Source organism: Petromyzon marinus, chromosome 52 (assembly GCF_048934315.1).
Source record: "Petromyzon marinus isolate PM22_M1 ecotype Great Lakes invasive population chromosome 52, UKy_Petmar_22M1.pri1.0, whole genome shotgun sequence".
Lineage (NCBI taxonomy): Eukaryota > Metazoa > Chordata > Hyperoartia > Petromyzontiformes > Petromyzontidae > Petromyzon > Petromyzon marinus.
Window position 1 is genome coordinate 7,708,506 of NC_133718.1, and position 12,142 is coordinate 7,720,647.

The window sequence follows — 12,142 nt, forward strand, 5'->3', positions numbered from 1 at the left end:
GCCACACAGACTCGTGTCACAAAGACTCGTGCCACACAAACTCGTGCCACACAGACTCGTGCCACACAGACTCGTGCCACACAGACTCGTGTCACACAGACTCGTGCCACACAGACTCGTGTCACACAGACTCGTGTCACACAGACTCGTGCCACACAGACTCGTGCCACACAGACTCGTGTCACACAGACTCGTGCCACACAGACTCGTGCCACACAAACTCGTGCCACACAAACTCGTGCCACACAAACTCGTGTCACACACGCAGACTCGTGCCACACAAACTCGTGCCACACAGACTCGTGCCACGCAGACTCGTGCCACACAAACTCGTGCCACACACACAAACTCGTGCCACACAGACTCGTGTCACACAAACTCATGCCACACAAACTCGTGCCACACAAACTCGTGCAACACACACAGACTCGTCACACACGCAGACTCGCACAACTGCACGCGAGGAGCCCCCCCCTCCCCTCCAACAAGGCAGGGAGAAACGCTCCGCCCCTCTCACCCTGGCTAAAGGGCAGCCGGTATACCTCGCGGTGGCAGCTCCGGCACGGCGCAGTGGCTCGGAGGCTTGCGAGCAGCGAGTCTGCTTCTGAACCAAGCCCCTTCCCTCGTCTCCCACAGCCAGCGGCCAGCAGCACTCCAATTACCAGCATCGGCAAGCAGCAGCAGCATCATCATCATCGACTTCAACGCCGTGCGTTGAAGTTCCCTAATCTCGACGGCTGAGACCACCCGTGCAGTTTTTGCATGAACGTTTTGAGAGAGAGCGAGAGAGAGAGCAGCGGTGGATTCTAAGGGCACTTCCGAAAAGTGGCTTTGTCATTTTTTAACAAATAAAAAAAAGGACCCAGGTAAGTTGCGTCTCGCTCACTCACTCACTCACGTCGGCCCGTTCACATTGTTTGTTGGTTTAATGCGGACTTGAATTGCTGATGTCACGTCGGGATGTCGCTGCGTGCATTGTTTGTACAAATGAATGTTTGGGGAGGGGGGTGGAAAAGTTGCCTGTAAGTGGCAGATTCGGCGGAGTGTGCGGGGTGGCGGTGGCGCAGTGGTTAGCGCACTGCGCTACGAACGCGGCCCTCCCTGGGTTCGATTCCGGGCCGCAGCTACCGCCAGAGGCGAGTGATATTTAGACTTTGCATATACCGATCCTACCGGGGAGGTCGACCGACTCTCAAAATCAGCATTACCTAGTGCCGTGCGTAAACGTCACCACTGGAGAGACAAAGGCGGCCGTGTGTTGCGTGTTGGCCTTAATGTGCTCGTTAACAGCGCTTGTACCGGCAACATGGAAGTATATGTCTAAACGGAAGACCTTTGCGCATAAGCCATAATAATGCTCTGCAGTACGCAATGTGTATGTCGGGCAAGTGAATGTAACTTGAGCAAAGCATATTGATTTAATTGTCTTGCAAGAAAGAGTAATGCTATCGTCTAAGACAGGTTCACGGGACCGGTGGACTAAGCATATTGCTATTGCACACTCGCGATTGACATGTTCATTCGTGATTGGCTGTACGCGAGTAAAATAGTGTGCAGGACGTTAGCGTGTGATGCACCTTTGCATGGATGACGTGGAGTATGTTCGTGAATGAGAGGACGTGTCAAGCGAAATATGTCCTTAATGGATATCTGTTAAACTACTGGACGTCTGCGGAAAAAAGCGCTTTATAGCTCATCGCATTATATGCATGCTGAACTTATTTCGCACTTATTTCGTACGTAGCCAACCTTGATAATCGGAGGTGCGGATTCCTCCGGTATAATTAGATATTCTGCTTCTGATTTAAAAAAAAAAACCCTAACGTGGTATTGCTCCATTGCAGTCTGTTTGATTTCGTTTCTCGGTGGAGGAAATTGCATTAGTGTGTTCGCAGCAAGACACTCTCCATGCAATGGATTGTTTGTACGAGCCTAAAGTACACAGATCAGGATCCACAGACTGAATCAGCTGCCAGTCGCTTGTTAGCAATGGCGATATTCGTTGTATCGATTATTTGAGTTCGACACCTGGGCACGTCCAACATCCGTGGCGACCGCTATCCGAACCGGTCGTGGGCACCCTCCCCTAGGTATACTCGACCTTAAAGTAAGTACGGTAGAGACATTCTCCACTCGTCCAACCCGCACTGGCGCGCGGCGGCTATCATCCAGCAGTGGATAGACGGCAGAGGACGGCGAATCACGATCGTCAGGGATGCCCGTGGTAACGAATCGCGCTTCGCTGAGCGAGACCCCCACCTCACTGCTGGGCGAGCGAGCGAGCGAGGAATGAATGAATGAATGGACGCTCCTACGGACAAAGTTACTCTCTCTTCTGGAAGACTTCGCCGCTTTTTCCTGGATTTTTTTTCTGTTGCGCGTAGTCACTTTAAGATGTTCCTTGTTTATGTTTTTGTTTGTTGCGGTTGCACCCGAGTCAAGAGCCGCATGGCTCACGGGGCTATATACCTAATACATGAAACTGAAACGGGAATCGAATGCTCAACGCTCGTAGGCAGAGCGAGTGCCATTCACCTGGGGCTCTCCAACCCCTAAGCTCCACAAGAATAAACACAGTTAATCGGTGCACAGGACGCGCGAATCAGTCGCTTGTATCAACATCACATCCGATGCATTTTGTTGTGCGTGTTTTTTTGTTGTTGTTTTACGACAAACAAAAAATTGTCGCGCAAGTTCAACGCACGCACATTTCTCGCTGCGGGAGGGGGGGGGGGGGTGGTGGAACGTTGGCGCAGCGGTTAGCGCATTTCTGCTACAACGGGGGGGGGGGTGGTGGGGAGGATCGCGAAGCCTGCGGCTCCTGCAGCCGTGGGCCGTGGGGGGCTCCGCGAAAACCGCTTCGTGACGTAATCTAGTTCATAGTCATATGCATTACGGCTCTTGAAATATTTTAGGGGGAGGTGGGGGAGGGGGTTGTTTGAGCAAATTCGAAAATAAGTCTCTCCTCTTCTCTCGTGATCTTGGTTGCCGACCCCCAGCACGCCGCAACAAACCTGACCGCCCACCCGAGTTCGACACCTCCCCCCACCCCTCCCCCGGGTGGCCAGGGGCATCATCAGTGGCACGGGGATTTCTTCACTGGACCGAGGCTTCTCATCAATCCGCTTTGACAGCGGAGTGGTGGCGAGGACGACGCCGTACGGTCAAACTAACCCACGGGTTTGGGGGGGGGGAAGACCTTCATCCAGCAGTGGATAGCTGAAGGGCGGTACGGACACAGGGGAGACGTACATGCAATATTTCTGAGGTTACTACACGTTAATGTCCACACGTCTCATCTTCAACGGATTATAAGACGCCCCCTCCCCCACCCACCCACCACTCAGCCTTGTATTTGGAAGCAAAATTTAGAGGTGCGTCCGACAATCCGCTGTGTGTGTGTGTGTGAGTAACCAATTACGTGACACTTTGATCACAGCGTCAATACGGCACAGTGGTCTCATTCGTATTCCACCAGAGAGGACCGTGCTGCAGCAGCGCGTCCTGGCGTGCGATGGGGTAAAAAGTGTTTCTGCTCCCACCTCTTCAAACAAAAAAGGGAAAGAGGTCTGGCCGGCGTGGAAGAGTAGGCCAAAACACCCTCTTCGCTGGGCTCTCACTCGCTACTCTCGAGCGCCCGCTACCGACGGCAGTCGCGCGAGCGGGTCATTTGCGGAGCTGCGCCTTTACCGTCCCTCTGAGAATCCCCGCGACGACGTTGCAGGGCTGCAGCCAGCGACGGGAGCCTCAGAGAACCGTGGATCTATACCGGCGACGAGTCGAGAAAAAATCCCTCGCCCGCTCCCGCCACGCGGATGCCGCAGATTTCCCGTAGACTGCGCTCGCGCGCGTGGGGGGGGGGAAGGGAATTCCTCCCGCGCGTGTCGGGCTGGCCGATGGATCTGCCACGCGGTTTGAATGACAACGAGAAGATGGCCACGGCACAGGGAGGAGACACGGACGGACCCCTGCGGTGTGGGGGAGCGGTAAGGGTGGCGGGTTAGCGCCCTGCGATACGCACCCGGCGAGCTGACGCTCGACTCCCGATCACGGCCAACGCCAGGTGACGATTATTATCGGACACGGTGCCGGGCCTCCCCTAGGTCGACTCCGCCTCAAATGAGTCTGTGTGAACGTGGCCACTAGGGAGACAAAGGCGATCGGGCGTGGCGCTGGCAACCCACCCACTCTCTTGTGTCGGTGCCGGCCTTCGTAGGTGCTCGCCAACAGCACTTGCCCCCAACAGCCGGTTAAAGGCTATACTGGATACATTTGTCTTTGTACATAGCTTTCCACACACTCATTCAGGGATTCATTTCGTCCTGGGGCGAGCTACGGAAAATCTCTCTCATGGGGAGTTTGGGATTAGTGGGCTCCCGATATGAGCAATCCCTGTATACAGAAAGTGTTGTCCGTAGCCAGAATGACCGTGTTAAACACTCTGAATAACTGCATGCGTAATAGCCACGGAAACACAACTTCCTACTTCGTGACATTATTTCTTAATGAGTGGTAGCCACCACTCGCCAAAAAAAAAAAATATATAAGACCCAGCTGACCATCGCAGCGAAAGTCGGTGTGTGTGCGTATGTGAACGCTTAACCCAACATGTCATGTAAGAACCACAAAGATGCATCGCGGCATCTATCCAATTTTAAGATCTACAATTAAACTGCTTGCTACGTAAAACAGATACTCACCGTATTCCCTCCATATCCAAAGCCCTCCACATCACGGTAGCGCGCCCCCTCCCTCCCTGTGTATAACCCCTCCACCAAGCATCGTCCCAGCGCTCCCTTATTACAAACCCGTGTCACCCTTCTGCATCACCGCCCAATCAACCCTCCACAGGTACCCACGCCTTCGCAATCACCCCAGCCGTTCCAGCCAAACAATAGCAGTCACTCACGTAATCGCCGTATCCTCTCCTTCCCTTTATCGGTCACCGTACATGCATCGCTCCGGGCAGTCTACCTGGCTACGCGTGCACCCATCTCATCTCTGTTGCGTCATAGCTGGGCCATCCACTTGTGCCCCCTATGTCAGTGCGAGCCATTATTATGTTTTTTTTACTTCAAATATGCGAGACGGGGAGTGGTGGCGCAGTGGTTAGTGCACTGCACTGCACTATGAACCAGTCGACCTGAGTTTCGCTTCCCGCTCACGGCCATCATCAGTCGCGAGTGAAATCCGAACCGGTTCTGTCCGAGCCCCCTACCTGCACCAACTCGTACTGACTAGCGCGGTGAAGCATGGTCAAACAACCTCCCCCATGACCAAACCCATCGGTGGATTGACTAATGGCTGTATATTATTGATATTAATACAAAAATGCGTAACATGTTCATGAATTATTGAAACTATATGCGTGCATAAATAATAATGTCAATAATTATGCAATTGATTCTAATCATTACTATAATTATTGGCACTGCCATTAATACTGAATGTGATTATTATCAATAGCTGTGCAATTACGTGCATCAGATTTGTAGCTTGTAGGCGATATCCGTCACGTGCATTGCTGTACACACGTCTCGTTTGTCATTTATGTGAAGTACACGCATGCGGCCCGTGTCGCACCCAGCGTATCGTGCGTGGCCGGCGAACACATCGCACTTTGTGTGTGTGTGTGTCGCTATGCCCCATTGCTATGGCGCGTACGTGTAGCCGCGCAGTACGCATCCACAGCTCATTGATGTCGTCTTCCGAGAGCCGTTAACGTGAAGTGTCAGCAGCGATCCGTACCAATAAAACGCACGCGTGCCCCCCCGCCCCCCACCTGAAAGCCGCGTGCGTTCGTACGCACGTTGATCGCGTTAACGCATTCCCCGTGATTGAAGCAGATGGCAGCCACGGTGATGTCCATTGCCGCCTTCCTGACGGAGAGCTGGGCTGCCATAAAACAGAGAACGAAGGGAGGGCAGTTTAAGGAGATGCGTCGCCGTTGTTTTGTTTGAACCGGAGACTTTAAAGCCATGACGCATGGCCCGTGAGCCGGAGGGTTTGGTCAGTACCACATGGGCTAGCGAACGCCACCAGTGGTGACCGTGGGGGATAACTTTGGGTACGTACCGGCCTGTGTTGTTACCCGCTCTTCCTATACAGGGTGGCCCAAAAGTCAGGACCCATAGGGCGCTTTGAATTATTTCAACACATTGGTTCTATTGGGTAAAGTCACGTAGGTAAAAAACAAAATAACAAAAATCACGACGTTTCGGCCACAACACAAGCGGCCTTCATCAGGTGAAGGGACGAGACTGTCTGGAGGACAGCGCTGGAGTAAGACATTTTTATAGTTTATTCTTTAAATTCATGTTGTATCTATTATAATATATTTTTCTTCTTCTTCTTGGGGGAGTCACTCCACATCCATTCTTCACAAAACTCGACCGATAACCCCTGAATGTATGTAGGCAAACAACACATGATTGATGAAAGTTAAAATATCACGGCAGTAATCTTATTTTTTCTGGTAAAGTACTGAATTAATTTCGGGAAGAGAATTCACGCACACATGAGAATTATAATCGAATTTATCCTGGAGGAAATCCGATGAGCTATGAAGCTCTTTTTTTTTGAGATATCCAGCCAGGGGCCGGTGACATCAACAAACAATACAAACCATCAGAGTGCAAAGTGGAGAAAATTTTAACAAAGTCACTAAAAATGTATAAACAAATATGAAGTACAAGAAGAAGTTATAATTTGCACAGGTACGTAGATGTTCGCGCAAGTTCACTTGAACATTTGTTAAAATAACTTAAATAACCCTGTGTATTCTCACCTTGTCTAAATGTATCACGTCATCACATTGCCTGCCCCCCCCCCCCCGCTCCCACCCACACAAAAGCGATATTCTCTTTTCAAAGATACCAACATAGTAGCCTTCATTTTCGAAAAAAAATTCTCATCGAAAGCTACCGCTCTGACGTGGCTATCGAACATATTTGTGATCTAAAGATAAGTTTATTTAATAAAATCATGGTTAGCATTTAGCCCCCCCCCCCCCCGTGGGTGTTACTGATAAGGATTTTTTTGTTGAACTCAAAGATCAAACAAACCGAGGGGCATTCAATGGTGGTCCTGCGTCTCCAAACTAAACTAAAGCTCTTTTTTTTGTTTTACCAGGTAAGGCCCCCTGGGCGATATAGGTATTTTTCAGAAGCGACCTGGTTATCACAAATTATAGCTCAACGAAGTGGGCTTATCAGCACGTGTGGACATTCATAATAGCAGCCAAATACTCTAAACGCATGTTGATTCTAAATGTGGAGGGAAAAACTGGAGGGATCTGGAGAAATATCCACACGACCATTGGGAGAGAGGGACATGAAAACTCCAAATATACAGCAGGCTTCAGGGTCGGGATCGAACCCACGACCTCCTGTGTACCACGCGTGGTAGTTGACATCTCCTAGCCACCGTGGCGCGCTTAACCTTAATTTGCCACTACAGGGTATGCTTTGGTCATACGGCTTTGGACAGCCAGATTCGCGTTGGCTATGCGTTGCTGGTTCAAATGCACCGCAACATTGTATGCAGAGGCACAGATGACCTTAACACTGTACTCCGCGCGCGCCTGACCACGTAACGGGCACCCATACCACTCCATCTCAAGACTGGAGCATCGATCTGCCGCAGATTTATATTCTACTCTTCCACATCAATCACGCTCTGTGTGCCATTAATGTGGATAATCACCGTATTTACTTTTGGCAAGCCGGCTTTATCATGATATAACCCCACCCACGCCAGTATCCACCCAAAACACCAAAAAATCAGTTTAAAAAAAATTAAATCTCATATTCCAGTAAATAACTTGTGGATTGGCTTTTTTTAAACGAAACTACCACGGCTTGTGTAAAAAAAAATGTATTTGTGTTGGTCAAATAAACGGAACGTATGCATCAATTCATCACCAGACTGTTGGAATGCAGTCTGGAAGAACCGCTGGCACGTCCTGTCGGCCTCGTGGCTGTGCTTCTGCGCCCATATTTAGGGCCACCCTACCCAGACATAGTTTGAGTGTGAGGTGGGTCTGTGACTCACAGGCGGTGTAGCAACGCTCGGCACAAGTAAACCAAGCAGAGCGCTTAATGGCCCTTGATCAGCTCCAAGTGGGAGAAAGTGGGGGGGGGGGGGGGGGGGGGTTCATAAATCACGACCGAAAAAAATCCGTTGGATCAAAAATGAGCTAACATTCAAATCCTAACAACCGTGGTCTGTTCAGAGGCGGCACCGGCTTGGGGAGAAGTTTAATGATGATTGTTAACGACGTGATTAACATAAAAACGAATTAACATGAATGGCAATTCAACTCTATCTTGACCAGAATATCTCTTCTCTAATCTCACCACGTATATATTTGTTTGTGTGTGCCTGCATTCCCCTTATCTCACTGCATCTCTCGTCTTTGTCTCTTTCGTCATCTCACTTACGAGTTGATAAATCGAAAGTAGGGGGGTGGGGTTGGGGGAGGGAAGAACGCAAATATATATTTCTACTTAGAGCCCTCAATGGGTTAAGATCGACACTGTCCACAGACGGGCTGATGCTAGGACTGCATCACAACACTGAGTCATCACCACTGAGCCATCACCACTGAGCCATCACCACTGAGCCATCACCGCTGAGTCATCACGACTGAGTCATCACCACTGAGCCATCACCACTGAGCCATCACCACTGAGCCATCACCACTGAGTCATCACCACTGATCCATCACCACTGATCCATCACCACTGATCCATCACTACTGAGCCAGCACCTGAGTACAATCCTGGGGCTCCCACCCAAGATAAAGCTGGCCTCTGCCCACGGCTGCACGCTAAAACGACGTACAAGTGAAGATTGTCCACGTGATTTCAGTTGCGCCGATCGCCCAGAGGACATCCATTAGGCAGGCGCATACTCAATAATCATGCAGCCGCTTGCCTCTACGGCCGAAGACGATGGCGAAGCCGTGAGAAATTGCGCAAGCCCGGGGCTTTACGTTTCACTCGAAATCGACGCTGCCAGCATGACTCGTGGAGTAGGGATTATGGCTGTAAGGCACTTACACTCCTCGGTGTAGTGTAAGGCACTACACCGAGGGCACGGCACGCCTAGCACAAGGAACGCCTTATTGTACCTAGCACAAGGAACGCCTTATTATTGTAACTAGCACAAGGAACGCCTTATTGTAACTAAGATCTGTGCTGTATAACATCAGTACCGTCGCAGGACGCAAATCAAACAGATCCGAACAGCTTAATGAGCCATCCCTCCTGAAATAAATACAATCCATCCACAATAATCCTCTATTATTGTACTCTATATTACTGTAATCATATGATGATATTTACAAATATATGTGAGAGCAAAATAGGGCACAGTGGATGAGGCGTGCCAAATAATTCCTGTAGCAGCTCGAATGAAGCAACTGTCTAAGGATATCGGATGAAGTCTATGATGTCACTATGAAGTCTATGATGTCACTATGAAGTCCCAGATGTCACTATGAAGTCTATGATGTCACTATGAAGTCTATGATGTCACTATGAAGTCTATGATGTCACTATGAAGTCTATATCACTATGAAGTCTTTGTCACTATGAAGTCTATGATGTCACTATGAAGTCTATGATGTCACTATGAAGTCGATGATGTCACTATGAAGTCTATGATGTCACGATGACGTCTATATCACTATGAAGTCTATGTCACTATAAAGTCTATATCACTATGAAGCATAAGTGACTATAATGTCACAAGGCTCTATCCGAAAACGCCAAATCAGAGTCACAACAACATTCCCGCTTGACTGCCGGACGCGCCTGGATTTGCTTCACAAAGCAACGCCATGCGGGAGTCCGCCAGCGTTTGTCATCATAGTTCCATTTCATAGTTTTCATTTATTTGGTATAGCCCTGTGAGCCATTCGGCTCTTGAATCGGGTGCAACCGCAACAAACTAAAAAACAAAAACACGAACAAGAGAAACATCTTAAAGTGACCAGTTGCCCTCTGCGATGTGTGCGTGTTCGATTTTCACACTTCCCGCGATTATTTTTTTTTCAAATTCCGAGCGTCCACAGTGAATGTGCCAACACGGGTAAGTCCGCCTCCTCTCCAGGGGCCGTCCTCATAGGCGAAGTTTGACTTCTATATTTGGGGGGGGGCGGCGGGGGAAGTGGGGGGCAGGTACTCGCTTTGTCCCTAACGTCAGGAATCGCGCGGGTGCATACAAAATGAATTTATTTTTAATCTTCATTGTAGACTCCTGAACACAAATTAATCGTGCCGACGGCAGGCACGATTCGTTTTGTACTTCCACTGAGATATCCGTCACGTGGTGGTGGATCACCGCCGCACAGGGCTGTTCATAATGACTGGCAGGTGGAGTTGGTGAATCACCCAGCGATTTGGAGCTGTGGCGTGAGGTCAATTCCAGTGTCGTCATCTCGACGAAGTGGGGTTTGCTACGGGCACCTCGGTTTCCTCCCCACACGTGAGAGTCAATTAAAAAAAAACACATACTCGCTCAAACATCGTCCCGAAGCGTGGCCCTGAGACACGGTGAAGATGCGCGTTTCTGTGCGTAGTGTGTCGTCGAGGACCGCTCCGTCTCCTTCTCCAGCTCGCTCCACAACTGCCCCGTGGAGAATCGCGCGAGAATTCGTAATCTCCGCGAAAGTTCTCGCAGACGAATTTCGATTTAAAGCTTTCGTGACTGCAAGGATTCATCTTCTTTGGTTCTTTCGGCAAAGTCACGTAGAATGACAATAAAATAATACATTGATAAAATAAAATAACACAATAAAATTCTCACGACGTTTCGGCCACAACACAAGCGGCCTTCATCAGATGAAGGGACGAGACTGTCTGGAGGACAGCGCTGATGGTGCGCTGTCCTCGATGGTTGCGCGGAGCCACCCCCGGGTCGGACTAAGCCAGCGGTGGCGCATTGGCAGAGGGGAGTGGAGCGAACGAGAGCGGGGAACAACTTCGGGCCCAGAGACCACCCACGTCGGCCGGTTAAGGAAAGTTGAGCACGGGCGGAACACTTCGCTCCGGGCTGGGGTGACGACCGAGGGACGAGGCTGGTGACGGAACGACCGCCAGAGGAGGGAGGGAGAGAGCGATGAGATCGGTGTCACGTCACACAGCGAGAGCTCTCGTGCGCCATCGCGAGAGAGGCATTCTCCATCCACCCAGCGTGGATGAGGGTTCGACTCTGGAATCGACAGCGCAGGCACCGTCACCGTTCTGCAATTCGCCGCGCCACACGAGCACCCGGGAGCCACCAGACGGCGCACCGCAGCTGTGCGGACAGCTCGCTTGCTTTGTGAGCGTGTCGATGGAGTTTGGGCTTTTCCCTTGGCCAACACGAGAGATTTTTTGTTTACGTTTAAACCACTTTTATTGCCGCCAGCAGCAACAGCACTGGAGGCGATTCCGATATGAAATACACAAAGTCACCAGCAACACAAATGAAAATAAACGCTTAAATCCACGCGCTGTGGCGTTAAATGCACCGCACACAACACGAAATAAAAGTCACGTGATGGTGGTGGTCATCGCGCACGCCACGGTGACGAGCGAGCGTTCAGAAGGTGAACACGTGGGGTGCCGTCCACGCTGGTACAGAGGGCTTTTCCGGCTCCCCAGCGTTCGAAGAAGACGTACACATCACCGACATGTGTAGAAGGGCACCCCCAGTTTCTTGAAGATGTCCCCCAAAAGGCCGAACATTGGTTTGAGCCGCTGGCAGTGTAAGTACTGGTGGGGCAGATCCTCCCTGGCACCGCAGGAAATGCACCAAGTCTGTTACCCCTGGCGAGATTCGGTTGAGCCGAACGGCCGATGGCAACGTGCAGTGTGCCAACCTCCACTGGAGGTCACCGCAGCTTTTGGCTACGGGAGAGTTGTACATTTGTTTCCACTGAGGGGCGGCCGCAATGAGGGGAGATAAATGGTCTCTCCATTTTGTGTCCAGTAGGTCGGCCAGGTCCCTGGATGCAGCGCCTTGACACAGCCACATGTAGAGCGCCAACACCAGAGAGAGAGAGGGGGGAGGGCACTTTGGCATTGCTCACCCCTCCGCCTGTTGGAACCTCTTTATGCCCCAGCGGGGAAATGTCGCATCCCAAATAGCGCAA

At 50.7% G+C, this 12,142-nt stretch overlaps 1 protein-coding gene across 3 annotated transcripts in view; it reads left to right on the forward strand.

Annotated features, from left to right (window-relative positions):
• The first annotated feature begins 533 nt into the window (after positions 1-533).
• LOC116953469 (uncharacterized) overlaps positions 534-12,142 on the forward strand; it is a 72,726-nt gene continuing 61,117 nt past the window's right edge. The window contains exon 1 of one of the 3 annotated variants that reach the window (XM_032973696.2): positions 534-866. Coding sequence is in view for 2 of the 3 variants with exons in the window: in XM_032973695.2 (XP_032829586.2) it covers positions 3,816-3,986 (171 nt within the window). In the remaining variant the exon portion in view is untranslated. Of the gene's footprint in view, positions 867-2,978; positions 3,987-12,142 lie in introns of those variants that run through there. The other 2 variants (XM_032973695.2, XM_032973693.2) reach the window with 2 other exon arrangements.